Source organism: Phalangium opilio, unplaced genomic scaffold (genome assembly GCF_054372755.1).
Source record: "Phalangium opilio isolate 3A_F unplaced genomic scaffold, DU_Popi_V2 ptg001170l_1, whole genome shotgun sequence".
NCBI classification, from domain to species: Eukaryota; Metazoa; Arthropoda; class Arachnida; order Opiliones; family Phalangiidae; genus Phalangium; species Phalangium opilio.
This window is the reverse complement of record NW_028324255.1, coordinates 12,009,067-12,036,712: the sequence shown is the minus strand read 5'-3', so window position 1 is coordinate 12,036,712 and position 27,646 is coordinate 12,009,067. Positions and strand designations below refer to the sequence as shown.

Sequence of the window (27,646 nt, the reverse complement as noted above, 5' to 3'; positions counted from 1 at the left end):
TTGCTAATTTTAAAACCAATTTTTTAACTTTGCAATTTCTCTTCTTCATTATAATTTCAACCTACTTATTTCTAAAATTGACCGAAAATGTACAAAACGTGTTAGGCGACACTCTGAAACGTGTTAGGCGACACTCTGAAACGTGTTAGGCGACATTCTTAAAAGCGTTATGAGACACTCTTAAAAGCGCTATGCGACACTCTTGGAGTGGCGTCGCTAGGCCTTTTATGGGGGCTATAGCGCCCCCAAATTTCAAAGTTAGCCCCCTCAAAATAATCCGAACACTAACTTCTAAATCGTCGACTTTAGTTACAGTTAGAGAAATTTCCGCTTCAAAAACGTCGTTAGTGTCAAACTGTTCCAAGTTCTCGCACTTCCATGGATTTTCTTTTTTTAAATATAGTAGAGTAGATTAGGTCAAACGCGTTTCTGGTGCTCGAAAAACTCTTCGTGAAAAGAGATTATTAAATTTGACGAATACGTCTGTATCTACTGCTGGGATATTAGGGCCTCCAAAACCAATTTAATACCCGATGCATTTAAATTAATTTATAACTTTCTGCCTTTTTCAGAGGTTATTAAGACTGTGAAAATGACTAACTTACCATGCAGTTTCACGCTGGATTTTAAGTCGATCAAGTGGCCAACTTTTTATGTGGTTTCACATTTATGCGAGAACTACCCTTGCTTGTTAGAACTGTCCTCTTAAGTTCTCTCAAGGTTGAACCTTGCTAAGCACATAGCGCTATTTGCTGATAAATCAACCACTCGGGAAGGTGTCATACGACACCCAGAAAGCGTTATTTAAACTCGGAAAGGTGTTATGCTGCACCCTTTAAGGAATTGCGCAACACTCATATGGGAGTAAAAATTTACTTTTATTTCGATATAAGAGTTAAAAAAGTGTTAAACTGAACCTCTGTTGCGCCATTTTATTCTTATCTTTGACACTAATTGCTCAAATAAGTTTTATTAAACTCTTTCTGGGATGTAAATGAACACCTGTAATGGTGTCAAATTTGGACCCATATAAACTACTTTTAAAGATGTTAAAGCACACCAGATTTTCTAAGAGTGTATAACAGCAACCAGTATAAATTTACCCAAATGGACAGTCTGTTAAAAACAGCTAGTCGTCTTATATAAATGACATGTTGCATCTTAACCAACAGAGCTTAATGTTTTTAATAAAGGTTTGAGTGCTTTTAGTTTAACAGCAAAGAGCGTCTTTATCAACATAAGCTCCGGGATTTATAACTGTTCTAAGAGCTGTTATTTTTACAGCAACCCTATTTTTTAGTGTACCATAAGCGGTTTGAAACAGCATGATGTGTTTTGATTTTCAAAGCAAACCACGTTTTAATCCACAGTGCTTAGTGAGTTTAAAACCACATATTTTGCTGTTAGTTTTACAGCAGCAGACATTTTATGTAACTGTGATTTATTGGTAGTAAAACAGCATATAGTTCTGGTTTTTTCATTGACCCCTACAATATATTCAACGGTTAAGACTGTCTTTGAAACAACCTCTGAAGCGGTTATTTTAAAAGCTACAAACGCCCCTGAATACACGAACAATTAATACTTAAAACTGTTAGTTCCACTGTTTAGAAAAACAGTATTGTTGACGGTATTAAAAGCAGGGAGGATGCGCAATTAAATTAACATCATCTTGATGGCATACGCTATTGCCATTACCATAGTGTTTATTTTACAGCATTTTTATTCTGTGTGTGTGAATCGATTTATTCCCTCCAAATTAATTGAAAAAAAAAACGTATTTACGCTTCTTCTTGAACAAATTTGATTTTCCGAAATTATTTTATGATATTTATTATTTAGAAGGGAGTACGTGTTGAGCGACCAATATTGAATATGTGAAATATTCTACTGAGTATTTAAAAAGAGCAAGAACTCCTAAAATTTAGAATTTCAAGGTGTAACAAATTGTCCGTGTGGAATTAGAACCAGGGACCCCTTGAACCCAAAGCGAGTATCATACACCAAGACCAACGGACCACGAACATGTACTACGAAGTCAATCACGAAAATCAAGAGCTCCTAAAATTTAGAATTTGAACGTGTAAGAAAGGGTCCTTGCAGGTTGGCAAAAATTTTGTTTAAAAAATTGTGTTTTTTATTGTTTAAAACACGACTTAAAAATTAAAATTAGTTTTTCCGAAACCATTTTATCATGAAGTTAATTATTTAGAAGGGAGTACGTGTTGATAGTCCTTGGATCGATTCCCCGAAAGAAAAAGTAAACTACGTAATAATAGTTTCATTATTAATATAGTTAATAATAGTTGATTATTAATTTCATTTGAACTTAATTGCAGTTACGTTAGACAGTGTGGGAAACTATAAAGTAAAAAAAAATACTATTGCAATAATGGCCTTTGAGTATTTGAAATATTTTGCTTAAATGTTATTAAAATTACGGTAATATTTTAGAGGTTCAAGGTTAGGTCTAATCAGGTTAGGTTAGGTTCGGTTCGGTTCGGTTAGGATTGGAAGTAGTAGGATAACCGATTTTCCAAAATATTTTTATTTTCATTGAGGTCCTTGCATAATAAAAGCGGGCCTTTTCCATCAAATTATTTTTATAAAGATTCTGGAGCAATTAACGCTGCATTTATTAAGTTCCTTGAACAATAAATATATGCCTTTTCCAAAATATTGATTGTTTTACGGGTCATTTCAGGTTGGCTTTGATTCGGCTCGGTTACAATAGAGGCATCCTATTAAACTTGGGATTTGACCATCACAGTATCATTATTTATATAGGAAATGTTTCATTTAATCTGTGGCGTTAATGAATGTGGATAATGGATTGGATCCCGTTGAAAGCTTGAAAGTTCTAATGTTATTTTCCAAAGTTTTGCAGAAGTTAGAGCAAGGATAATGGTCCTACCTTACTTTCGACGAATATCTTATTTCGGGATCGATGAAAGGGTCGACTTTTGTGGTAACTCGAGTTGCTCGTTGCTAAGCAGTGTTTTAAGTTTTTGACGCGACTTAAAATATATTTAACGATGTCACATCGGGTATCTTGGGCAATTTACGCTGATAATAATTCGGGCGATTGATTCTCGCATACCGCGTCAACCCAAGGCAAGGGATTTTGAATACAGTTTTGGACTCTTCCGAACTTTCGCTTTTTAGTTTTAATTTCCAGCAACAGTGAAAGTTTTAGCGTGTCGAAACCATTAAACATCGTTAGTGGTTTTCCAAAGTTCTAAAGGGAAAAAGGGAGATAATGGTTCTTCCTTTCCCTTGGGGAATAACATTATTTCGTGGTCGATAATTATTTGTTGATTGTTCTTGGACTGTTACTACTTCCTTGCTAAGTGAGTGAATTTTGTTTAATGCCAATGGTTTTCGATGCTTATCACGATATTAAACCAGTAACATCAGCGAAGGTTTCGCAGTGGTTTGATATTATACTGATATGATGTAACACTAATTAAGCGACATAAGAAAAAGTATCTTCTTTTGTTACAAACGCAATAGTTGATGATGCTCTGGTCAACCAAAGTTCTTTTACATTTGATGATATTTCTGTGGGGGACCGCAGGGGCCAAAATACATCTATTAACTATCGCATGCAGTAGTTGAAAATATTCGGCTAGGATGGGCTGCCATCCGCTGCTGACTTGATCGGTCACTTCACTCTCTCAACCATTTACAAAACACTCATTAAAAGTACACTTTCATATATTCTAACCGAGCTAAATAAAATTATTCTCCTCGGAAAACACTGAGTTGGTTTTAATGGTTTTTTCATTCCGTTATACGTAAAACTTCTTATTATGATGTCACTATCTTCACAATTTCGATATTATTGATGACAAATTTTTGGAGGGGCCAGTGGCCAGCTCTAAATTTTTTGGAGGGGCTCGGGCCCCACGGACCTATAGAACTCTACGCCTATGGAGCCGACTCCAGACTTAGATCGAGATCAGTACACGAGGGAGAATAGCCAACTCTCACAGCCACTTGCGGTGCTCCTAGTCGTGAGGGAAATAACCTAAGAAGACGGCCTCCCATCCTGAGGTGTTTGCATCTCTGCTGGAATTAATGGAACGATCTATTGACGTTTTTGCACTATTTTAGAGGGTATAGAATCCTACCCCAAAAATAACGAAACATTTTACTTATCTGTATCTTAAACATAAAATTAAGTATTGTGATTTCAAAGAAATAATTTTTATACGGAGTGTTCCATAATGGGTAGTAGAGCATTCTCGAGTCAAAATCCCCCATATAACCCTCTGTACTTCGGCTTTACCACTGTGTATAGTGCGATGAGTCTAGATACTTCTCCTAATGCGGTGGTGTTATTCAGGGATAATTTAAAAGCGCTTGCAGGGAAGTTAAATGAGCAGGCGCGATACCTTCAATAGACTATTCCTGTAATGCCATAGGAGTAGTAAACAGCGCAGGAGCAGGGCCGCCATATTAGGCTGTAACAAAAATTACCTAACATTCCAAATAACCTAAACATTTATATTCAAACTTAAATATTTCCGTTACAGTTTACACTGAAAGGTTTAGAACGTTTCTCATGCAAAACTCAATAGTTTAAAGCTAGTCTTTCGCTATGCCCATTTCTACTGATACATTTGTCATGCTGAACGTGATGGTGGCAGGAGATAAGGGTTGGCATTGACCAGTAGTTGACAAATCAGGTCGCTAGGTGGTGACACTGGGCCGCGTGAGGAAAATAACATAGCGCGTATATTTGAATAAATGTTCCGAGATGTCGCAATAACTCCAACACCCCTCGACCTCTTGGCACATAGAGAGTTTAGTACTGTAGTCCGAGACGCTCTGACAAGCAAGCGAATGGGTCCTTACAGAAGGGCTTAGTTAGAATGTCCGCCAACATTTCGGACGTTTGGAAATATTGCGGTGCAATTACTTTCTGGGCGCGAAGATCACGCAAGAAATGGTGGCAAACGTCTATATGTTTTGTTCGGGCGCTGCTGTGGTCTGAATCAATCATTCTGATGCAACCTTGGTTGTCTTCGTGGACAATCGTTGGCCCTTTTGCCTGGATCCCCGTGTCTTTGACGAGCTGTCTCAACCAAAACAGTTCACTACAAGCGTGAGACGCTGCCAAGTACTCAGCCTCTGTTGAGGACCGTGCCACCGTGGTCTGTTTTCGACTAGACCAGTCGACGGTGCTCTGTCCCGACTTTATTACGTAGCCACTTGTTGATTTTCAATCTAACCGATCACCCGCATACTCCGCATCGACATAGCATTCTAGTTCTAGAGCTTTGCTGGTCTGGAAACGCAATTTCTTATTGATGCTAGTGGCTAAATAGCGCATAACGCGCTTTACTGACTTCCAGTCGCTTTCCGTTGGTTGTTCGACTCGTCGACATAAAAATCCCACCGCTGCCGCTATGTCTGGTCTAGACACGGTGGCAATATACAAAAGTGACCCAATTGCTTGTCTATATCGTTTGTTGTTGGGCATCTTTGGGCTCTCGTTCGGATTCGCGAAGAAACCCGTTTCCATTGGAGTTGTTGCTGGTTTTGGTTCTAGTAGTCCGTGCTCTTCGAGCATTGTCGCTATCTTTGTCTTTTGATTGAACAGAAAAGATCCGTCATCTTCCCGTTTAATCTGAATTCCTACGTAATGCGAGACAGCACCTAAGTCTTTTACTTCGAAGTGTTCGTTTAGCGCGCGTCCAATATTAGCTGTTTCTTCTGATGAACTTCCTACAATTAGTAGGTCATCAACGTACAATAAGATGTATGTTCTTCCCCCGTCTTTCTCAACGCGACCCTCCGCTCCCTCGGAGGTACAGTAGATTTACTCCTAAAAGTAGTTTTCATACTATTCTGCATTTTCGCCAAATTAATATAATCCATTTCGATACGGATGCTTTGAAAATTATAAAGAAAGGCAAATGGTTTCACTGTAATTTTGGTGTTCAAAGCAATAGTTTTACTATGTTTAATTACAATTAAAAATATGTTAAAGCCTAGATTAGGGCCATTAGGCTAAAATAAAGTCATGGAAGCTAAGCCTTTGCCAAAATAGCGCAAAAATGTGGTGTTTTGGACATTACCTGTATCAATTTTGATAAATCTCTATCATCCTTACTCTACAACGTAACAGAGAGTTAAGAAAACAAAGGATAATAAACATGAAAAATCAGAATTATGTTTACAAGGGTCTTCTCAATAATGCACCGCTTTCCCAGTGAAGGTGAAAAGCTACTATACACTGCTACCTACATTCTCCTATTTCCAAACAACCAATGAATCAAGAGACATTAGCAACGTCACTGTGTGAAAAACAAGTTGGGCGGTATTTCGCGGCTAGTTTGAATTTCAAAATATCTAACGTACGTTTCTTAATTTTAAACGTTTTAATTCGATTTTTTTTAGCACACATAATTTTAGGCAAATTTTTTTACTTAAAACTGCCCTCATCTTGTACTAGTCGGAAAACATTGATTCTATCCCTTTAATCCGTATAAGCTGCGTTTAAGGCGGAGTACTTTATCTTCCTGTCCGGGTTCCTCGAAACCTTCGGGCTGTTCAAGGTAAAGCTCCTCCTCTAGTTTGCCGTTCAGGTACGCCCATTTCACGTCTAAGTCACGGAAGTGTAAGTTCTTTGCTGCAGCCATGGCGAATAACACGCGGATTGTTTCATGTTTCACTACGGGAGCGAATGTTTCGTCATAGTCCTCCCCGTAGCGTTGCGAAAAACCCCTCCCATTAATCTGGCCTTGTATGTGTCGATTTCGCCTTGTGAATTCCATTTTGTTTTGAACAGCCATTTTGCCAAAATCGCTTTTCGACTTGCTGGTAATGTCGCCAGCTCCCAAACTTTGTGTTTTATCAGTGATTTCATTTCTTCTTTGGCCGCGGCCATCCATTTTACCTTCTCGCGGGAGGGTAACTGGATCATTTCGCCCCAACTAGACGGTTCACGAGGACGGTCTACTTTCACCTTTAGGGAATACCTACTGGGTGGCTTTCCTTTGTTTTGACGTTGTGATCTTCTAGGCGCTGAGGGTAATGTTTCCTCTACTTCTTGGTCCGGTTCTTGTGTTTCTTCTTCGTCTGAATCCCCTTCAGAATCTCGCGAGGTATTCTCTTTCAGGGGTGGCTTGGTCGCTTTCTGCCCCTTTTTCCCCTTCTCCATCGATGATTTTTACCGATCTGCTGATCTATGGATGGTGTTTGATTTTGGGTCAAGGATTCGGTACCCTTTGACTTCGTCGCTGTACCCAATCAATACACCTTCCGCAGCCTTATCATCGAATTTCCTGCGCTTAGCTTGCGGGATGAGTGAGAATACCTTTGATCCGAAGATTCGGATATGTCCTAGATCTGGCTTCAAGCCATGCAACAATTCGAATGGCGTCCTCGCCAAGATTCTACTGGGTAGTCGATTTTGAAAATAAGCGGCCGTTAACACCGCTTCCACCCAGAAACGTCTGTCAAGGCCTCAGTCAAGCAAAATACATTTCGCCATTTCGGTCAGTGAACGGTTCTTTCGTTCCGCCACGACGTTTTGTTGTCGAGTGTGGGCAACGGTCGTTTGGTGAACAATACCCTGTTGTTTGAGGTATGTGAGCGACTCGTTATTCACATACTCCCCTCCATTTTCTGACCTTAATGTTTTCGGGTTGCTTCCGAATTGGTTGTTCATTTTCGTGATATACTCCTTCACGATTCCTATGACGTCGCTCTTTTTCTTCATCAGCCTGACAACGGTAAATCTTGAGTAATCGTCTATCAACGTCAACATGTATCGGTTTCCTGACGGTGTAGGTGTCGGCATTGATCCGCAGACATCCGTATGTATTAGATCTAACGACTTTGTTGCTCTTGATTTGCTCGTGGGAAACGGCAGTTGCGACAATTTTCCCTTGATACAACATTCGCAAACAGTTTCCTGGATTCCTTTCTCAATCTGAAGGCCAGTTGCGAGCGTCTCGGACCTCAATAGCTTGATTGCTGCTATATCTCGGTGGCCAAGTCTTCTGTGCCACTGCTCAATGTCTACTTTGACTCCTGCGATCTTTGCCGATTCCGATGTCGGGCTCGGTAATTCGTATAGACTGTCTTTTGCTGGAGCTACCGCGATAGTCTCTTCCCCCTTGTTGATTGTACAATTGGTGCCCTCAAACACCAACTTAAAACCTTCATTTCTCATCTGGCGTACTGACAGCAGACTATCTTTTAGATTAGGAACATGTAATACCTCTTGTAGTTCTACTTTGGCCAATTCTCCAGTGGGCGATTCCCAAACGACATTACCCTCACCGATAGCAATAGCGGTAACCATTGTGTTGTCTGCCAGGTATATGTTGGCGTCATGTTTCCTCCGCGAAGTGAAGAAAGACTCGTCACAAGTCTCGTGACTAGATGCGCCTGAATCTATTACCCAAGCCTTGGGTTTTGCTACTTTAGTGCTTACATGTGCAGTAAATGTGTCTCAAGTTTTTCTCGTCATCGGTACTGCTGTTCGTTTTCTTTGCCAGCTTGACTGACTGCTGTTCGTTTTCTTTGCCAGCTTGACTGACTGCTGTTTCTTAAATAGATAGCAATCAGCTTTGAGATGACCCGTTTTGTGCAGAAGTTACAGACTCTAGTTTCTTTAAACTTCCCACCTGTCCTTGAGGTGTGGTGCTTTCTTGCAGTAGTGCGGAGTGCCAAAACTGTGTCCTCAGATACGCCGTTACTCTCCGTTCTACGCTGATATTCATCTAGGAGCTTCCCAGTAACATAGTCGTCGTCAATGTAGCTTCATTACGTCCCTCGAGAGCGGTGACCAATCCTGAGTAAGACTCCGGTAAACTCCGCCGCTTGTTACATCGACTCCTACGCTTTTGAGCTGGTCGATGATCTCTAGCACCTGATTTATGTGTTCGCGCATCGTCCCATTCGAGAAACGAGCACTGTAAAGCTTTCTTCGCAAGTACAATTTAGTCCCAAAAGTGGCGGTTTCATAAAGTTTTTGGAACGTTGTCCACATCTCGCGTGCTGTCTGCAAATGTCGGACGTGTACCAGTTGGTCGTCTTCCACGTTTAAAATTATTTGAGCTCGGGCCTTTTCATTCGCTTTCTCCCATGGCGACAGTACAGTTGGGTCGGTTGAGACAGTCTTTATTTGATCAACAGTACTCCACAAATCTGTGGTTATCAGACCCTTTTACAAAATCTGTTACGAGCGCTAGCGACGCTAGTAATAATCGCGAAGGCGAATTCAAACCACCACGATCTTGTTCTCTAATTAGAACTAAATGTTGTGCATTGGAAGTAGGTTGAAATAGTTTTTCAATGCAATCTAAACAATTAGTTGTTTCATCAGCAACATTTACTAGATAACCTCCAATCATCGCAATTGATAAATTTCTAATAGTAACATGTGAGTTATCCGAAATGGTTAAGTTCTCCATTCTGTTTAATATCATATTCAAATGACTAGGCAAGTTGAGATCTGTACTATTGTCTGAGACATTTGTTGCAATTTGAGTAGTATCGCCTTCATGATCCACAACTGCTTTAGATGTAGAGGCACGGCTGCAGTTAGAGTACCCAGTGGCTTTCAAAATTCCAATTCGCAGGTGTTGTTCGAGGCTTAAAGAGCATGACCGAACATCCATTTGGTCGTTATATCCACCAGAGCGCCTTAAATGACAATACGTTTCCTCAACCCCATCGCTTGAAAGTTTTCTGGTGAAAATGTAGTGAAACCCACTGTTTAACAAATATCGTCCGACTCCAACAGTGGATCTTGAGGTAGTTTGTATGGCTTCAAAAGTTTCTTTGGTGAAGCAGTCGCTTGTGTTTGTTGCATTTTCCTGAATCATGGCAATAAAAGGAAGGAATTCTTCTTCAAGCCAATCAAGTCTTTCGTCGCTTATCTCTGTAAACAGCAACTTATTTGGCACTCTTAGATGGATGGCATAAGTTTTATTATAGACATCGTGGATTTCGAACCATTTGCGAACCATTTCCATGAAAAATACTGTTGCTTGTATGTGCTCTTTGTCTTCCTCATCACACATATTTAATCATACAAAGGTTTTTAAAGCAGCGGTTACAGGGTATGAAAAAATTTGAATAGCCCGAAGTACATTCATTTTTTCAAAACTTGTTGGATAGAGATGTTTCCTGCTTAAAAATCTTACCGGCTTGACATTTTGACCTTTTTGAAGGTCATACAATTTTTTAACATACTTTGAATCAATTATAAGTCCAATATAAACAAAGACCCGTGACAAAAACTGGTTTCTTAAATTTTTTATCAAATGGCTTTGGTCGAAAGAAATAAAGAGCATTCTAGAGGAGTCAATTGGGTGAGTAACTTGGTGTTGTAGTTGACCAGCACCAAATATTTTAAAGGCTGCAGTGTTTATTTTTGCATTTTCCGCAACAAGTCTAATAACCAAAAAGCCTGACTCTTCAACTGCAGAAATTACATCTAATATTAGTCGGTGAAGTTGAATAGCTGTGAAAAAATAGCCTACTGGAAGTCTAAAATGGGTTGACAACCCTTGAAAGACAAAACACAATAAGTGGGTCGCTAAATTATCTCCTATACCTTCATTCTGGCTAAGCGTTGTTGCCCCATAAAATCTATCCACATTTTTATCATACTGCAGTTTAGCTTTCAGAGCCATCTCGTCGAACATCAGAGATCCTAATCTTTCATTTTCATGTTTCAACTTTCGAAATTCACATTTTAACCGATCTTTAATGAGAGGTGTAATACCATCTTCACCATTAGCATGTCCTAGGAATCTCTTTAATGTTGTTCTATGGGGAAGGTGTAAAATGCCTAGCTCTCTAAGAAAATTGTAAGCCGCTGCGGATGTCTTATAAATTAAACAACAGATTTTAAGGGTGGAGATTTCATAAGTAAGACACTTTTTCCCAAAACCCATTATTTATTCCATTAGAAAGAGCGCAGATAGATCTTTACTCAAAGTGGCATCCATTATTTTTCTCAATTGAACCACTTCCTTCTGCTTCGCTTCTTTACTGTGATTCTGGATGGCTTTTCTAAGTTGATTAACTTTCATTTTTAACCCCTCAACTTGCTTTTTCAATTTATAGTTCAGTCTACCTAACTTACGAGTTGATTCTTCAAATATCACGAATTGGTTTTCTTGAACATGTTGGGCGTTACAGTTAATCTTTTGAGATTCTTCATTAGCTGCAGCTTCATGATCAACCACAATTTTTTGACTGGATTTATCACAGATTCTTCAAATATCACGAACTGGTTTTCTTGAACATGTTGGGGTGCATTTGCTTGACTTATTACATGGTTATTTTCTTGACTAGTTAAGAGGATAGGAACTTCATTGTTTACTTCAGGGAAAAGTACTTTTCTTAAACTGTCTCTCAAATCAGGGTTATTTCTTTGAAATACGTTCCCAACAGGGGAGAGTAGTACTCTTTCACGGCTGACCTTTTTGACTGATGATTTAAATGGTACAGCGAATGGCAGCAAACTTCGCTTCCTGGTTACTGCACTAAAATCACTTGGCAAGAAATGCTTGCTGCATATTTTTAGTTCCCCTTCAACCTTTAAAATATCTTCATAAATTGCATTATCACCAAATATAGCTTCGATCCATTTTCGCTTTTTTTCTCCATCTTTAGAAAATGAGTGAAAGGTTACGGGTAAATCATTTTCAAGAAGACGCTTCTTCCCCTTTCCATCGGTTTGTTTACAATTAGGAACTGAACAGATAACCATTATGAAAAATGCGGACGGCACATCAGATTATTTTATATTATTCAACGGTGTGAATAAAATACAAATTCTAAAAAAAGAAAAAATAACAATCAAACTTGGAAAAAAATTGCAATTAAAAAACTTCAAAAGATATAAGGCAAAGGCTTAGGCCCTAAGCTGCGGAATCAACTATTTAGAAACGTTTACTATATTTTAAAGTTTCAAAATTGTTACTACGTATTCAATATATTGTGCAGATTAATTAAAAATTGGAAAAGAATCACAAACTCTTATCTTAAAATAATTGTCGACCACTAAAACAAAAATCTCCAGCCACTGGCAAGTGGCAACCAGTTGCTCCAACCGTCGTCAGATGTTTAAACTCTCTGACATCACCTGCTGACATCACAGATGGCACGTGACCTAAGCGTTGAAAAATCGCGCCTCTATTGGGAAAAGTTGGCGAACTCAATTTCCTCAATCTGATTTTTTTTTGCCGCGCGCGAACGGGCCTTTATACTCTAGGTGGCGGTGGTTCCGGTCACCACCGCTTCAAAAAACTTCGTGTTTGGTACATCGCAAGCCTCAACCATGAGTCGACCAGAGCCTGGCCCGTAGACAATTGAAAACCGTAAAGTTGAACACATTTTTTTTTTTTTTTTTTTTTTTGTTTTTTTTTTGCTCTGGGTCCAGGACAAGGCTAGGGCTTGGTGCCATATAGCCAGTTTTTTGTAGTTAGATCAGGTGGAGTCGGAGCTTCCGTTTAAAGATCGCCAGCGATGGAGCGGAAGCGATCTCTTGGGGCAGCTTGTTCCAGGGAGTGATGACACGACGAAAGAATGAGAATTTGACAGAGTTACGTTTTGAGTGGGGGAGATGTAGTTTCAGGGTATTCCCACGCGTGATGGTTGATTTCATTGAGGCGAAATAAGATTGGTCTGGTTGTTGCAATATTTTGTATAAGACCACAAGGTCGAGGTATAATCTGCGAGTTTGTAAATTGGGCCACTTTAAAGCCGATAGGCGGTCAGACCGTTGTAAATCGCGAAGTTGAAACGGGAGTTTGGACGCTCTCGCTTGAACATTGTCAAGGAGAGTGATATCTTGGATGAGGTACGGGTTCCATATACATGAGGCGGACTCCAGTATGGGGCGGATGAAAGTGTTGTATAGGAAGGTGTAGCTGCTCAAGTTTAACCCCGAAAGTTTAGCACGGATCACCGCAATTAAGGAGTTGGCTCGTTTGCATAATGAGGTAACGTGGTTATGGAAATTTAGGTTGGGCGTGATAATTACCCCGAGGTCGCGATGCTCCACTACCCGTTTAATGTTAACGCCTGAGAGGAAGTAGGGGGATGGGTCACTCTTTCTTACCGGACCATTAGTGACACTAAGTAGAACAGTTTTAAGTTCATTGAATTTGAGACCATTAAGGCGCGACCACAAGTCAAGGTTAAGTAAGTCTGATTGTAAGTGTTGCACATCGTTAAAAGAGGAAATAGATCGATACAACTTTAGGTCATCTGCGTAGAGACTGCAATGTGATTTTAAGGCCTGAGGGATGTCGTTGATATAAACTAAAAATAGTAAAGGGCCAAGGACACTGCCCTGGGGAACTCCACTTCGAACTGGTAGGGGGTCACTTAAAGTATGTTCGACACGTACCCGCTGAATACGATCCGAGAGAAAGGCCGATAGCCAGACCAATAGGTTATTATTAATCCCATACATTTTTAGTTTGGCCAAAAGGCGATTATGAGGAACTGTATCGAATGCCTTTGAGACGTCTAGGTAAATTATATCGACACGTTTGCCGTTATCGAGAGATTCAATCCAGTTATTAAGGCATGAAAGTAAGTTTGTCACCGTGGACTTGTGTGATAAGAAACCGTGTTGGGCCTCTGTAAGGTGGCGTTGTAGGTGCGAAACCATGGCTTGCCTGATGCATTTCTCCAGAACCTTGCATACTGTGGACGTAAGGCTAATAGGCCTGTAATTTGACGCTACTGATTTTGAGCCTTGTTTTTTGTAAATGGGGGTTATATGCCCAATACGCCAGTCGGACGGTAGGGAGCCGCTTTGTAGAGATAGTGTAAAGATAGTATGTAAAGGGCGAAATATAGTGGACGCGCAGCACTTAAGGAGCCTGGTAGGGATTTCATCTGGCCCGGAGGCTGATTGTACATCTAGAGACTTGAGCATGGTTCTAACATCCGTAAGCGACGGGATATAGTCTTCCATAGGGATAGATACGCCGTCGGGGATATCTGTAATGTCGAGAACCTCATGGTTGAAATTTGACGCAAAGGTATGGTTAAAACAGTTGGCCATAGAAAAGTCCGAGGTGGTTAGATTGCCACAGTTGACTTTGATGTTGACACGCGAATTGGTAGTGCGAATAGATTTACGAACAAAGCGAAAAAATGCCCGCGGGTTGGTTTTGAGGGACCCGAGTTTGCGTCGAGCAAGTTTCGACCGCTCTTTTGATATTAATGACTTAACCAGTTTCGCTTGCCACTTATAAAGAGTTAGGGTAGTTATATACGTGGTTGAAGTAGGTGCACATGAAAGACGGCGAAGTTTTCTCCATAAAGAACTTTTTTTTCGGAGTTCGTTTTTGATATCGCGGGGAAGACGTAGACGGGAATCGTTACGGGGCGTAAACAAGGGGACGCACTGATGAATTAATTCAAATAATTTCGTTTTAAAAAGGATCCAAGATTCTTCTATAGGGAGATTGCGTAAGCTAGACCAGTCAGTACGGGCAATGTGGGAGTTCAACTTTACGTAATCAGCCTTAACGAAGTCATAGTCATAGTTAAAGTGACGGGGGTTAGTGGCCTTTACAGCGAGCGGATAAAGTATTTTAAGAGAATAGTGGTCACTGCCACCTATAGTTGCAAATTGGGAGATTTCAGGGGTGATAATTTGAGGAGTGATCACAAGGTCGAGAATTGTTGGCTTACTTCCACGAGTAAGACGCTGGCAATAGCGAGTCGGTTGACGAATATGTTGGGTAAGGAGGTTTTGAAGTAGGGTGTCTAGCAAAAGCTGAGTGTCCGAAGGTGCATTTTTTTTCAATGTTAAAGAGTTCCAGTTAACATGGGGGAAATTGAAGTCACCCACAATGAGAGTTTCCTGATATTTTTTAGTTTGCAGAGAGAAATTTGCAAAGATAAGGGTGCTGACCTCACGCGAGGAATTTGGCGGGCGATAGAAGCAACCGAGAGTGACCCAAGAGGGAGTATTAACCGGGTTAATTTTTAGCCAGATAGACTCAGGGAATTGATTGGGTAATGTTTCTTCGTGAAAAATTAGGTTGTGTTTAACATAAATTATAATACCGCCTCCTGAACGACCAAGTCTGTCCTTACGGCATAGCGCATAGTCACTAATGGTTAGCATAGCATCATCAATTTTGGGATTGGCCCAAGTTTCCACAACACAAATACAGTCCGCGTTCCAGGTTGGCGCGAGTAGTCGAAGTTCATGTAATTTACCGGTGAGGGATTGGGCATTGAAGTAAATTACTGTCAGAGAGGACGAGGTTGAAGAAGGACATGGAGGTTTCTGTACTAGGGTTGGAGGAGGAGTGGGGACAATGGAGGAGGGAGGATTTAGAAGTTTTTTGGGAGTGGACGAGGAGGTATAGAGGGATTATCTAACTGATAGTAAGGAGTCATGCAAGTAGGAGGGATGTGTGGGGTAGGGAGCAAAAAGGGGTTGTTTGGAATAACTGAAGGAGGGGAAAAACGAGGGAGTGGATTAACTGGAGGACAATAAGGCGGGAGCGGGTTGAACGGTTGACTTGGAAAAGGGAGAAGAGAAGGGCGCTGGTGAAGGAAAGGGGGGATAGGACCGGCAGTGGGATTTGAAACAGTGATTGGGGTAAGATCGACAGCCGCCATTTTGGGGATTGTTTCATTGGTAGTGGCACAGGGTTGTACAGCGGAATATTCGACTTCTGTAGTAACTAAGGGGGGAGAGGTAGAGGGACTTGTAGGGCGAGGCGGGTTGGCGGCAGAGTTAACAAAGGTTTGCTGTGATCGACGGGCCGCAAGTTTACGCCGTAGGTCCGAGCGTTGCTCCTCCGAACGGTCTGGAACAACACGTATATTGAAGGAGTCGGTAGGGTCGCGACGATATTCCCCAGCGATACGGACGAAGAGACGGCGATGACTCACGCTGGTAAATTTGACTTTTAGAGGCCTGGGATGATTAGCTTCAAGGTTGAATCGACCGAGACGCGATATTTGAAGCCTACGACAGTCAGTGTAAGAGAAGTCCATTGACTGGGCTAGGCGATAAATAAATTGAATATCGCGGTCCAGATCATCATCGTCATGAACATTGAATAGTAACGCATTAAATTTCCGTTCATGAAGCGCAATTTGTTTATCTAGGAGTTGTGTGACATGGGGGTTAACCTGCGCTGCGTTGAGCTGGAGCGGGTGCGTAGATTGATCAAGATTAACAGGGTTGTCAAGAGCTTTTTCTTGGAGCTTAGAAATTGAGGCTGTATGAGAGGCTAGGGTTTCTTTAATCAATAAAACTTCCGATTTTAAGTCATTAAGCGAGGACCGCGAAAATAGCGTAGCATCGTGATCCAAGAGCGTGTCCTGAAAGTTAGCAAGATCCAATTTCTGGGTTGAAAGAGCGGCAAGTTCGGAGGAGAGTGCTTTGACGGTGTCTGAGTGGGCCGTGAAACTTGACTGAAGGGAACTAAGTTCGTTAGTGCTTGACGCAAGTTGTTCACGAAGCTGAGCGAGATCATTGGATGGCATGGACGAACTAGATGAGATGGCGGAGACTTTAGCTGTGAGAGAGTCAACGTTAGTTGAAAGTTTTGTGAGGGCGGCCATCATAGGAACCCCCATGGAACGGCATCCTGTGCAGAAAAACACGAAGCTATCGGAGCCTGTGTTGATATGTTCCGTATAAAGAGCCTCATTAACGTTGACGCAGGAGATATGACACCAGAAACCGCAAAGCTCGCAGAGGAGAGCAAGATGATCCTCTTCAACAGCCTGGATACAAATAGGACAAGAGGAACTCGAAGGCACACTAAGGGTACGGCGAGAGCTCTTGGGGGCAGCGACTCTGCGTTTGGCAGTAGTAACTTTACGTTTTAGCTGAGAACGAGGCTTCAGACTAGAGAGCTCAGATTTAGTAGAAGGCTGGCTTAATGAGTGTGTGAGAAAGGGGTCACCATTTGCAGAACTTGAGGGTAGACTTAAAGGAGGTGAGGCAGATTAGGAGTCGTCAGAGGCATCGTCGGAGTTTTGAGAAGGCTGACTGGCTATCTGATCGGTAATAGCGTTAACAGATATGGGTAGCGACGTAGATTTTAATATATTTAAATTTATTCTCGTAACTTGGCAAAGTATTTGTTTTAATTTAATTTAACGAAATGTTATTTTCCTTTAGGGCCTAAAGCCCAATTTGAAAAGCACGTTTTCTTTTATCAGGGATAGATTTATTTTTTTTAAGACGGAATGGGTAACAGGGTTATTCGGGTGCGCGTCCAAGTCCACGACCCCCTTACCCGTGACGGAGGGGTATGAAAGAAGAGGCGGGTCTTATATTCGTTATCGCGTTGTATATCCGGGTCAAATAAACGTCGTCTGCCCCTTCGTCTGCAAAGTTGGAATGGCTCGGATTGTAATTTTTGAAAGAACATTGTTCAAAAATGGAAGTTACACAAGACATAGGGCTTGCAACTGAAGAAAACGGGAAAGACCCAAGAAAATTGAAAGTGAGTTAGAATTGAGTAAAAGTCTTCACAGATATTACAACACGAACAGGTTTTAACCAAACACTAAGCTCACAAAACTCCTGGTCATTCACTAAGCCTTGGTTAACTTCATCAAATTCGTTTACAAAATCATGAGGATAGTAGACATGATTGGCTTAAGAAAGAATTAGCGAACACTTTTCACCCTTACAGATGTATTCCAAATCCAAAACACCGGCACCAAGTTCACTAACTACCTTCTTAATTGCTATTAAAAACAATTCCCGAATAATTACCGGACCCTCGCATTTAGACGGCTCCATTTTGAACCCCTGTGAAGACGCTTATCTGTACAGCCATAGCCCACTCGATCCACGCTCCCGGACGCTGCGCTGCGCTGCTCGCGCGAGCAGCTTGTGTCGTGACGCGCGTGATCGAGTGGGCTATGATACAACGCAAGAGGGGTCATATATTTCTGGTCGTAGTCATAACGACAGAGGTAAACAGAAATTACGTATTTTTGGCCCTCCATGTCAGCAACGTCACCAATACGTAGTTTTAGTGAGCCAATAAGATAATTTAATTTTTAGTTACGTGTTGAAGGAAGGGGCTATATACTCGTCTAGGACTGTTCACGAGCCGAGCTGAGCGAGCTTTTTGAAAGCTCGGCTCGGCTCGACTCGAGCCGAACTGGGTCTTGGCTCGGCTCTAGCTCCGCTCGGCTCGAAAATGATCGAGCCGAGCCGAGTTGGCTCGATTAATATATACATGTTTAAAAAATTTGCTACTACCAACGTCAACCTTGAGAACGACTATAAATGCCATCCCATGTTTAGGAATGTAGTGGTTCAGTAAAACCAACTCGGTAAAAAATGCTCAATGTTAGAGACGAGAGATTTTTTCCCACACTTTATTTCATGTAAAATTACAACGGTACACTATTGGTGGAGAGAATAAAGGCTAAAGGGAAAGCACTATATCAGTGACTCAGCTCGCGAGCCGGCTCGCGAGTCGTAGTGGCTCGATACCTGTCGGCTCGGCTCGGCTCGACCATAAAAAAGCTCGCTCGTTAATTAATCGAGCCGCAAAAGTGGCGGCTCGGCTCAGCTCGAACTCGGCTCGCTCGTCACGAGCCCGAGCTGGCTCGAGCTCGTGAACAGTCCTAACTCGTCTATGAGTCGGACTGCAGTAAAGGCCAAACGTTGTGCATTCCGTCTTAAAAAAATAAATCTATCCCTGATTTTATCAAATTTAATAGTAACGACCATGAGCCTACTTGTTTTTCCATGTTTAATTTAAGAGTGATCGAACAGATTAATTTTGTTTTATTTTACATGCAAGCCTGATGTGCTTTGAATGTTAATGTGTGGCTTTAAGCCTAATGTGCTTCAAAGATGCCTTAAATGTAATTCAAACCTAATGTGCTTATTTTTATTACGAATGCATGATTATTTTAGTATTAAATTTAATTCATGTTGGCAACCACAAATAGCTGAATTTCTATCTTTAGAGACATCCATTTAAATTTATTTTAATTAATCTTCAGAACCTCCCTCTACCCAACAATGAATTGACGCAGGTTACCCGGACCTAAATTAAGTAGGCATGCAAATCATAATTTTATTGTAGCAATATCTTACAAATTAAAATAAGCTACAAAGCTTGTTGCCTCGCGTCCAGAAGCACCACAAGTGGCAATGTGAATCAACTAGCCTCCCGCGTGCACCGAATGCGAGCTCCATCTGTCGTTGCCTCTTGGTGCTAGGTAGCTCTACTAACAGGGCGGCCTTTCCCTGTGCGTTGGTTGGCAAATATTAAATGGAATAGTCTATAAAAGAAACCAAATGAAAACCGATCATGGGTCACCGAATGCGTGTGTTCGTAAGCCATTATGTATTGAGCTAAATTATATATAGGCGTAACAGAATAGAAGTGATCCTAGAGCAATTAGAGGTATTGTGATTTCTTTTTTCCTCTCCGAGCGACAATGACGTCACGGATGAGTATTACACTGGACGAGTTGGGGTGCGTGTGTGTGCGTCTATCGCAGTTGGCAAATCGGAGCAAAAGTATTTGCAATATCCGGACCGCGGTCGCAGTTCATAGAAAGCAATTTTGACTTCTACTCCACCCTAATGTTTCAAAAATAGTGAAAAAGGTGTTCACTATGTTAGCTCTCAAACTTTTCAAAGGGGTAGATGGCGACATAGGTCCCATCTACCTGATCCTTCCCTAAAATACCTGGGACCCCTTTTTTACTTCCCCCACGTTGTTTACGATTTCGTGGGGTTAACCGTTTGGAGGAACGAGGGGAACTCTTTCTCTCGTTCGGCTCTCTAAGGAGTAAGACATGTAGTTTTTTGTATCGTCATTAAACTTTTTTGAATTTTAAATTCATCTCGTGGCTCGACTAATTATTCTAATCCTAGAAATAAATATCCTGATCGACTTTAATGAGTCACCAACAGCTAGAAGTCAAACGTTAACAATAGCAATTTTTGAATGATTTTAGGAATAACGTTTCTTAAAACGACTTAACTAGAATTAAGGTAAATTGCTAGACGAATAAAATAATATCAATTATATTTACTTAATTATTTAAGAAAACCCGGTTAATTGGGTAGATAGCCCTCGTCTCGACTCGGAGAGGTTTATTTTGCTTTCCCAACTTGTTAATTTCTTCACTTGCATCTTTGCCTTTACAGTTTTTCCTAGCACAAGGCCTACGCTAAGAAGAAATATCTAGAATACTGTTATCATATTAGAGGACTTTGTATCATCTATTTTTTATCATTATCTCACTTATTTTTAAGACAATGGATTAATATCATAGGAAATAACTGATTATTTGCAACACTTGATCTATAGAAATGTAGGTGATTGTGTAAAAAACTGTCAAATGTTGTCCTTGGTATACAACATTTTAGGATAATTTTAAAATTTTCACAATTTATTATGTAAAAAACGTAGGGTGAGAGTTCAACTAAAAAATTAAAAAAAAATCATACAATTTTTTTAATTATAATATTTTTTCTTCACTCATATTTTAAGTCAGTGGCCGTTCTGAAACTTTGTATACATTTTATCAGAAAATATTTCATGCCTTTAATTTTCATCTATTCATTTTATTTAAAAATGCTGAAGCGGCAATTCAAATGGAAATACTTTCAACGAGTAATTTACTATCTCGTCAGTCTTTATTCTTAATTTCTCACACTATGCCTTGTCGTCACAGTAATTTGACCTTCTAGCATAACTTACCCTACTTGATTTTTGCTCAACAAGAACGAAGGTGATAGTTGGCCTCCATTAAGGTATGGTTAACTCTATTTAATTCCATTTGATCTTGGAATAATACATCTTACTGATTCGAAACTGGTTTAATTTTCTCGAATGTTTGCGAACGAGACCCTGAATAGCTAGATAGGATGGCGTCGAGATAAAGCCGTATAGATGTTCGAAATTCGTAGGGAGAATAGAGATAATCGGTAGTCGCCGTTTGGGATTAGGCACTTGAAGTGCTAGAATTTCTTACACGGTGGCCGCCGAACAACTAGAGTTTAATATTTAGGTCAAAATGTTGTGTTTACAGCCGGGCTGGCTTCCGGCTATAGCTGGGATATCGCTATTCACTGGAGCCATATTATCTTACATCTGCGCCGTTGTACAAGGAAATGTCACTCCTTACGTTCCACTCATAAGGTATGTGAATACGTTTTACTCCCCTTTAAATATATTTAAATAAAGAAATGGAAGAGGATCTTCTAGCTTGTTGTTTATTCTTATTCATGGAGACAATTTTTAATCGATACATCGATTCTAATTATTGTAATGCGATCTTTATAAGCCTCGGATATATTTCATATAAAGTGTGTATGTACCAAAGAGGACAGTAGTTCAGTGAGTTTTATGGACGATTTTTAGCTGAAAATGTTCTGTGATATTTTGTTCTAAGGGCTTCCGTTTTCAAGTTAAGATTGGAGTGTTGTATGGATTTGACCCGGACTGCAAAATGTCACAGAACATTTTTGGCTCGAAATCCCCCCCCACCCAAAACACACCTTATTTTCTGTCAGACCTTTTCAGAAACACCCTGTATACGGCAAAATAGAATGATTTTACTATTCTCTTTTGCATGTTTAGTTATGTAATTATTCAGTACATTGAATATTTATGGAAATTAATTTACCATTCATTCTCATAAAATGCAGGGATTCATATTTTTTTTCATTGCGAGGTCATTGATCTAGAATTATCTTAGACACAGCGTTAAATCATAAGGGTTTTGCAAGACTATTGTTAAACAGAAACTCTCTGAAAAGATTCTCTTTAATAAAGCTTTAAATAGTATTTTTCAAAATAAAACGTTGGCTTACATATTACAAGGGTCTACCTAATAATTTTTAGGCTCTAAACTCCAATTAAATAATCAATTTTAGTGAAGCGGCTGGGTATATGCCTCAGAGTGGGATTTTTGCCATTTTCCTGATAATATCCTTCATAGCCAGTGAGTATTATGAGTTCAATTAATCAAAATAGGTATACCAATGTTCATTAGATTAATTTAGTTTAATGATAAAATATAAGATATCTTCTATTAAAAGAAGATTTTATCTTGTTAACTTATTTGAAAACTTAAGGTTAATGATTTCTAGATCTACTTCCCTTTAGTTTTAAAATTAGGTTTAAAAAATTCCAAAGACTGCTACTGTTTTTACCAGTTTTCCTCAAATTACACTGATGGGTGCCTAGTTTATGCTAAGTTTCTGGAAAGTTCTATTTTACCAGTTTTCCTCAAATTACAGTGAAGGATGCCTAGTTTCTGGAAAGTTCTATTTTTTTAATTGATTTATAGAAAGACTTAGTTTAAATGCACTTATAAATCTTAAAAATTTAAATCTTTCTCGCTATCGTTATCAAATTTGAATATTTTCGAACAAGTTATGGCAAAAATTAAATAGTGTAAATAATCGTTATTCGATTCTTCTCCGTTGTTATTTACATTTAAAACTCCGTTTTTCTCATTCTTAGGTACACTTACCGTGTATTTTCGATATACAATGGTTAAAGAACTAACAACAAATCACAGCAAGAAAGTGCAAAATATCAATATAATATCTTTCGTATTTGGCTTTTTCTCAGCTCTTGGATTAATTCTAGTTGCTACATATCCAGTGAGTAAATAATTTTTTTCAATGGTTTTTTCTGAAATATCTGCCATAAATTAAAGAGTGTTTTCTTTGGATCAAACTGAGTGGAAAGTGTCCAAGAACAAGGGGGCTAAAAAGTGTAGTTGCAGAGAAATGAGTCATCAAACACTGACCCCTATAACAATGAAATAGTCACGCATGATGTGAATACATGTTCTTTCGCACTTTACACTCGGTTAGATCCCAATAACCAAATTTTTTATTTATGTCAGACATATCATATACACCCATTGTACGGGTTGTTCACAAATTACGTAACGTGGAGATGTAGGAAGTGTTACTGGGGAAGGTATAAAAATGTTACATAAGAAATAATATTTTAGTCCATGAACCTACTTTAAATTCACCGAAGGCATTTCCGGTATAACTATCTTACGCTCAAAAATGATTTGGTTTCGCCTATTTTTGAATGATTTAGAGAAAAATAGGTGGTGGGTATGATCAGAAGTGAGATGAGACTAGAAGTACTGAGCTATCAAAATTCTTCACTTGGTGAAAGTTAATATTCATGATAACACACTAACTCTTGGCTCTCTGGTAACGGTTTCTGAATTTTCCCTCCAAAATGTGAGACGCTCGCGGCAGTAGACGGCCGAACTAGATTCAAGTACCCGCGTCCGTGTTCCGCGGTTTTAGGTTGAGGGGAAGGGGGTTGGAAATGTTTTTGGAACTCGACCAATGTTTTTTCTCTCTCGTGTAGGCGCGATGGAAGCGGCATGAAATCATCAAATTTGTTCACTAGTGCCAGGATCTACTACCAATGCTAGAGTTCTTTACTTCTAGTCCCTTATCTTACTTCTGGTATTAGGAATATTATTATCTAAAAGTTTTTGGAATATAACATAAGAAGAAAATTATTGTCATACATTGGGTAGGGGAAGGGGTTAGTCTACAAATGCCAGTTTTTATGTTACGTTGTTTTGTAGCAGTCCATAGTATTTTTACGCAATTCCCAGATTAATATTAATCCATTTATCTAACCTATTTCAATAATTTCGTGACGGTTATAATTCCCATTGTAGATGACAACTATAGTCAACGCTCACGATGCTGGAGCGTACACGACGTTTTTCTGCGGCGTAATTTACTCGTTCCTTCAGACGTACCTGACTTACCAGTTATACCCGGAATTTAACGGCATATTTATCTGCAACATGCGACTACTCATCAGTATCTGCAGCCTCTTTTCAATGGTAGTCCGTATCCTTTACAAATATTGGGAAAATGTTTATTATTACCACGATTTTCAATACATATTCTTATATTAGTTCAAGGTATTACGTCTTCGAGGTTGTAATCCTTAATTCGACTTTAAAGTAATCGTATTTTACATCATGGGGAGAATGAAATGGGATTCTGTGACTCATGATCATCTTAAAGATAAGCGGATGCCATGGGAAACGGTAGATAATGTTTCATAGTCTTTATAGTTACGTGTTGGAGTGTCATTGTTCGCTGAAATATACCTTATCAAAAGTCGGGGATAAAATAGAGACTTCTACTTTATCAAAAACCTTCTTGTTTTAAGGCTTATGCATATCAATACACTTTTCTGTATAAATACTGATATTGCAATGGCCAATCACAAGTGTAAAAACAAAGCTATTTTCTAATCTAACGTAACCAGACCGAACCTAACATTTTCCTATTTAAACACTGATAATGCAATGGTCAACTCACAGGTTTAATAGCAAGCCTCTATTCTAACCCAAACACTAACCCACTACTAGCCTGAGCCTTGACCTTAATCACACAAAAATATGACCCCAATTTACAAAAATATTCAGTAAAATGTTTCAAATACTCAAATAGGTGCATATTTTAATACCTTTATTTTCCCCACACTATCCAACGTGTCGTTGTTATACGTTAATCCTATGAAAAGTGTCATTAATAGACAACAAAACTCATGGTATAAAGGAAGATCGATACACAGAAATTTATCGAATTTTCTACGTTTGTGATGTATACTTTACTCATCTAGTTAAGCCTTGTCTTTAGAGCCTTCTAAAATACTTGCAAGGACGTTTTCCACACAGTTAAATCATAGTATGATCTGATATATACAATACCATAAGCGAACATCCTCTTTAAACATCCATCACTATTTTTTTGGTGCAACATCTTTTGCCCCCTTCTTAAGGGAAATCGGGCGCCAAAAATACAAGAGAGATTTTTATTTCTTTTTTGGCGCCGCTAAGACACGGCGCTTTAAGAGAGTAGCATGTATGATGGTAGCCTGACTTTCTTGGGTGGAATATTATGTTTAGGGTCTGTCTTTTTTATCTTCTAACCTGTTTTTTGCACAGATCACACGGTGCTTTGCCATCTCTTACGCAACTGATTTTTTTAGGTTTCGAAATAAAAGCAGGGTAAAAGTTGAACAATTGTTTACCATGGTAGTGTCTCATAATTTAACACCAGGTTGGGGTTAGCCGGATTATAGACTGCAGTGGTTCAGACTAGACCTCTATAGCTTCCATTCAGACATTGAAACTTAATGGTGGCTTATTAATTTATGCTAATATTTCTAGGGTTTCCTGGAGCTTCTAATTGCTTCAATTGCGGAATGGTGTCTGGCCATATTTTTTATATTCTTCTTCTACTCGTTCATTCGTGAGTTCCGTAAGGGATACGTACAAGTCAATTCTCGACTGCTAGTCAAGCACTTCGACGAGGACGTCAGTCTCAGAATGACCTGGAGAGACGAACAGAGACCAATCTTGGTCAGCTGAAACCACCGTTCAATAGCCTGAATAATTTATAAAGTCAACTTCATTACACGATTTTCGTCACATCCTTGACTAGTCTCATGTATAAACAAATGATAATTCCAAAAAGGTTTAATTTTTGTAAATATAAATAAAAAACCCTGCCAAAATATAATATCTATATCTATATAAATCAAAGTCCTGACTGACTGACTGACTGACTGACTGACAGACTGACTGATAGTCAACGCCCAGACCAAACCGCTTGACCTAGAAGGCTGAAAATTTGCAGGAACGTTACTCATAAGTAGTAGGCGCGTACTAAGAAAGATTTTTCCAATCCGCCGCCATCTAAAAAAATGGCGTCCAGTAATGTAAAAAAATGCAACTGAGTCCGCGCGTTTCAACCGATTTCACAAATATTTAGTACACTGGTTTCCTTTAACCTATAGACGGGCTGAATGGTCTTTTTGGTTCGATTTGTTGCCATCTTTTTAAATGGCGGCCAGAAACTTAAAAACCCTTCTTTATGGAATAATGTCCGCGTGAAAAGTAATTAAAAATGTACCGACGGGCTGACGGGCAACGCCGAGTGCCTTCGCTGCTCCTAGGGTGCTACAAAAATATTAGTCATCAGTAAAATATACCCATTCTTTATATAATTTTGGTGGAAGTTCTTATTACACGCGAGCGACGCCGCGGGTAACAGCTAGTATATCTATATAAATCGAAGTCCTGACTGACTGGATAATCAACTCCCAGCCCAAACCGCTTGCCACAGAAGGCTGAAAATTTGCACGAACGTTACTCTTAAAGTGACACTATTGGCAAAAATTAAGTATTTCTATTCTGATTCCTTATGTTGAAATATGACGCCTTGATTTTTTTTCTGATTTTCTGAAGCGCTATTTATAGTATTAAACAATAATTGAAGTTTTATACCCAAAACATGCATTTGAATTTTGGTAAAGCGACCTACCGGCCAATCAGCGCCCGCGATTTATAACAGGCAATCCCCATTCCCCCAGAGAAACTACTTCCCCAAAGGTTTTCTCGGGTGAGTTCATTTGCGTCGTCTGCATTAGGTTCAGAATATCTATTCCAGACTCGAAAGAAAGACGCTGGTTCGATCTTCTAACGATAAGCGGATTAGGAACTTTAGTAATTAGCAGGTTTATGCTATTAAGTTTCACTTAAGCTCAAATTACTCTCGTACTCTTATTATATTAAAATGTAACGGTTCGTATTTTGTAGAATATCTTGAGTGTCTAGTTTTTAGCCTTTGGAATGGGAAGATCTGTGTTCTTAGATTATTGTTAGTATTATTTTTTGTGACCTTCGAGATGGATAAAATTAAAAACCCATCTTTTACACCTCAGCAGAGTCAAGGTGCAATACAATTACTATCCTCCTCAAACTTTAGCAGACGACGGGTCCCGCGGAGTCACTGGTGACGAGCCCACCCTAAAAACCCCTTAAAGGGAGGGTGAAGTGGAAAATCAAGTGATTTTTTATCGATTCTTCTTCTAATTTTAAGACCAGTCTGCACAGTGAAACATTCAGGAAATGATCTCCGATTGATTTTAAAATTCAAATTAGGTTCCGATTTTAAGAATAATTTGAAGCATCCCCCTCCGACCAATCGCATAACGGCCTGCCTTTTTATTAATAAAATTCTCGTGGCACGCTCCGTGTCGAATGAAATTTATCGCAAGATTTGATAAAATTTGCGCGCGATGTGACAATCGTGGCGCGAGACTTGGAGCTACAAAAATTTTAGTCATCAGCAAATTCTACCCATTCTTTATATTATTTTGATGGAAGTTCTTATTACACGCGAGCGACGCCGCGGGTAACAGCTAGTTATGATACAAGGACGTTGATTATATAGCTTCTAAGGTTGGCAGAAGTAAATGTTTTGGGGAACACTATATTAACAAATCAGTAAAAAAACAAGATGGCCCCGGCCAGATTACACTTTTGCGCGCCCTCTAGTGACTAGAATTAGTATTACTATATTCATTGACCCCGACAAATTTATAATTTTCAGGTTTTTTTCCATTGTTTATAAAATAGCATTCCGATTATGAATAAAACCAATCTAGTAAGAATTTGGTTTACAGTTTAATTAAATAAGTAATTAACTGTAGTGTTCAAGTCTTGGTGGATTAATTAGGCTAGATATACTAATCAATATCCAAGATTTATTCTACCATATGATTATGGTCATTCGTTACATTGGGTGGCAAGGATGCCGCTTGAGTGC

At 39.6% G+C, this 27,646-nt stretch overlaps 3 protein-coding genes across 3 annotated transcripts; 1 reads left to right on the top strand and 2 right to left on the bottom strand.

The window, feature by feature from the left end:
• Positions 1–10,328: 10,328 nt before the first annotated feature.
• On the bottom strand, positions 10,329–11,095 carry LOC149587301 (uncharacterized). Its single transcript, XM_089863398.1, has 2 exons — positions 10,509–11,095; positions 10,329–10,447 (listed from the first exon to the last, which is right to left on the bottom strand). The coding sequence occupies exons 1-2, from the start codon at positions 10,923–10,925 to the stop codon at positions 10,394–10,396; spliced, it is 471 nt and encodes a 156-aa protein (XP_089719524.1). The 5' UTR covers positions 10,926–11,095; the 3' UTR covers positions 10,329–10,393.
• On the bottom strand, positions 10,929–11,914 carry LOC149587300 (uncharacterized). The gene is made up of 3 exons (XM_089863552.1): positions 11,669–11,914; positions 11,139–11,572; positions 10,929–11,043 (listed from the first exon to the last, which is right to left on the bottom strand). The coding sequence occupies exons 1-3, from the start codon at positions 11,744–11,746 to the stop codon at positions 10,929–10,931; spliced, it is 627 nt and encodes a 208-aa protein (XP_089719678.1). The 5' UTR covers positions 11,747–11,914.
• An 8,657-nt stretch (positions 11,915–20,571) lies between these two features.
• Positions 20,572–25,566, top strand: LOC149587299 (DNA damage-regulated autophagy modulator protein 1-like). Its single transcript, XM_089863599.1, has 6 exons — positions 20,572–21,161; positions 21,899–21,966; positions 22,491–22,633; positions 23,692–23,869; positions 23,987–24,072; positions 25,204–25,566. Exons 1-6 carry the CDS (start codon positions 21,037–21,039, stop codon positions 25,402–25,404), a joined length of 801 nt encoding a protein of 266 aa, XP_089719725.1. The 5' UTR covers positions 20,572–21,036; the 3' UTR covers positions 25,405–25,566.
• Positions 25,567–27,646: the final 2,080 nt, after the last annotated feature.

Coding starts and splice junctions, on each gene's coding strand:
- LOC149587301 (XM_089863398.1), bottom strand. CDS start 10,925: ATGGGTTTTGGGAAAAAGTGTCTTACTTATGAAATCTCCACCCTTAAA. Junction 10,448..10,508: donor CAACCCATTTTAGACTTCCA/GTAGGCTATTTT, acceptor TAATTTCTGCAG/TTGAAGAGTCAGGCTTTTTG.
- LOC149587300 (XM_089863552.1), bottom strand. CDS start 11,746: ATGGTTATCTGTTCAGTTCCTAATTGTAAACAAACCGATGGAAAGGGG. Junction 11,573..11,668: donor TTCTTGAAAATGATTTACCC/GTAACCTTTCAC, acceptor GATATTTTAAAG/GTTGAAGGGGAACTAAAAAT. Junction 11,044..11,138: donor ATGTTCAAGAAAACCAATTC/GTGATATTTGAA, acceptor TAATCAACTTAG/AAAAGCCATCCAGAATCACA.
- LOC149587299 (XM_089863599.1), top strand. CDS start 21,037: ATGTTGTGTTTACAGCCGGGCTGGCTTCCGGCTATAGCTGGGATATCG. Junction 21,162..21,898: donor CCTTACGTTCCACTCATAAG/GTATGTGAATAC, acceptor AATCAATTTTAG/TGAAGCGGCTGGGTATATGC. Junction 24,073..25,203: donor AGCGGATGCCATGGGAAACG/GTAGATAATGTT, acceptor TAATATTTCTAG/GGTTTCCTGGAGCTTCTAAT.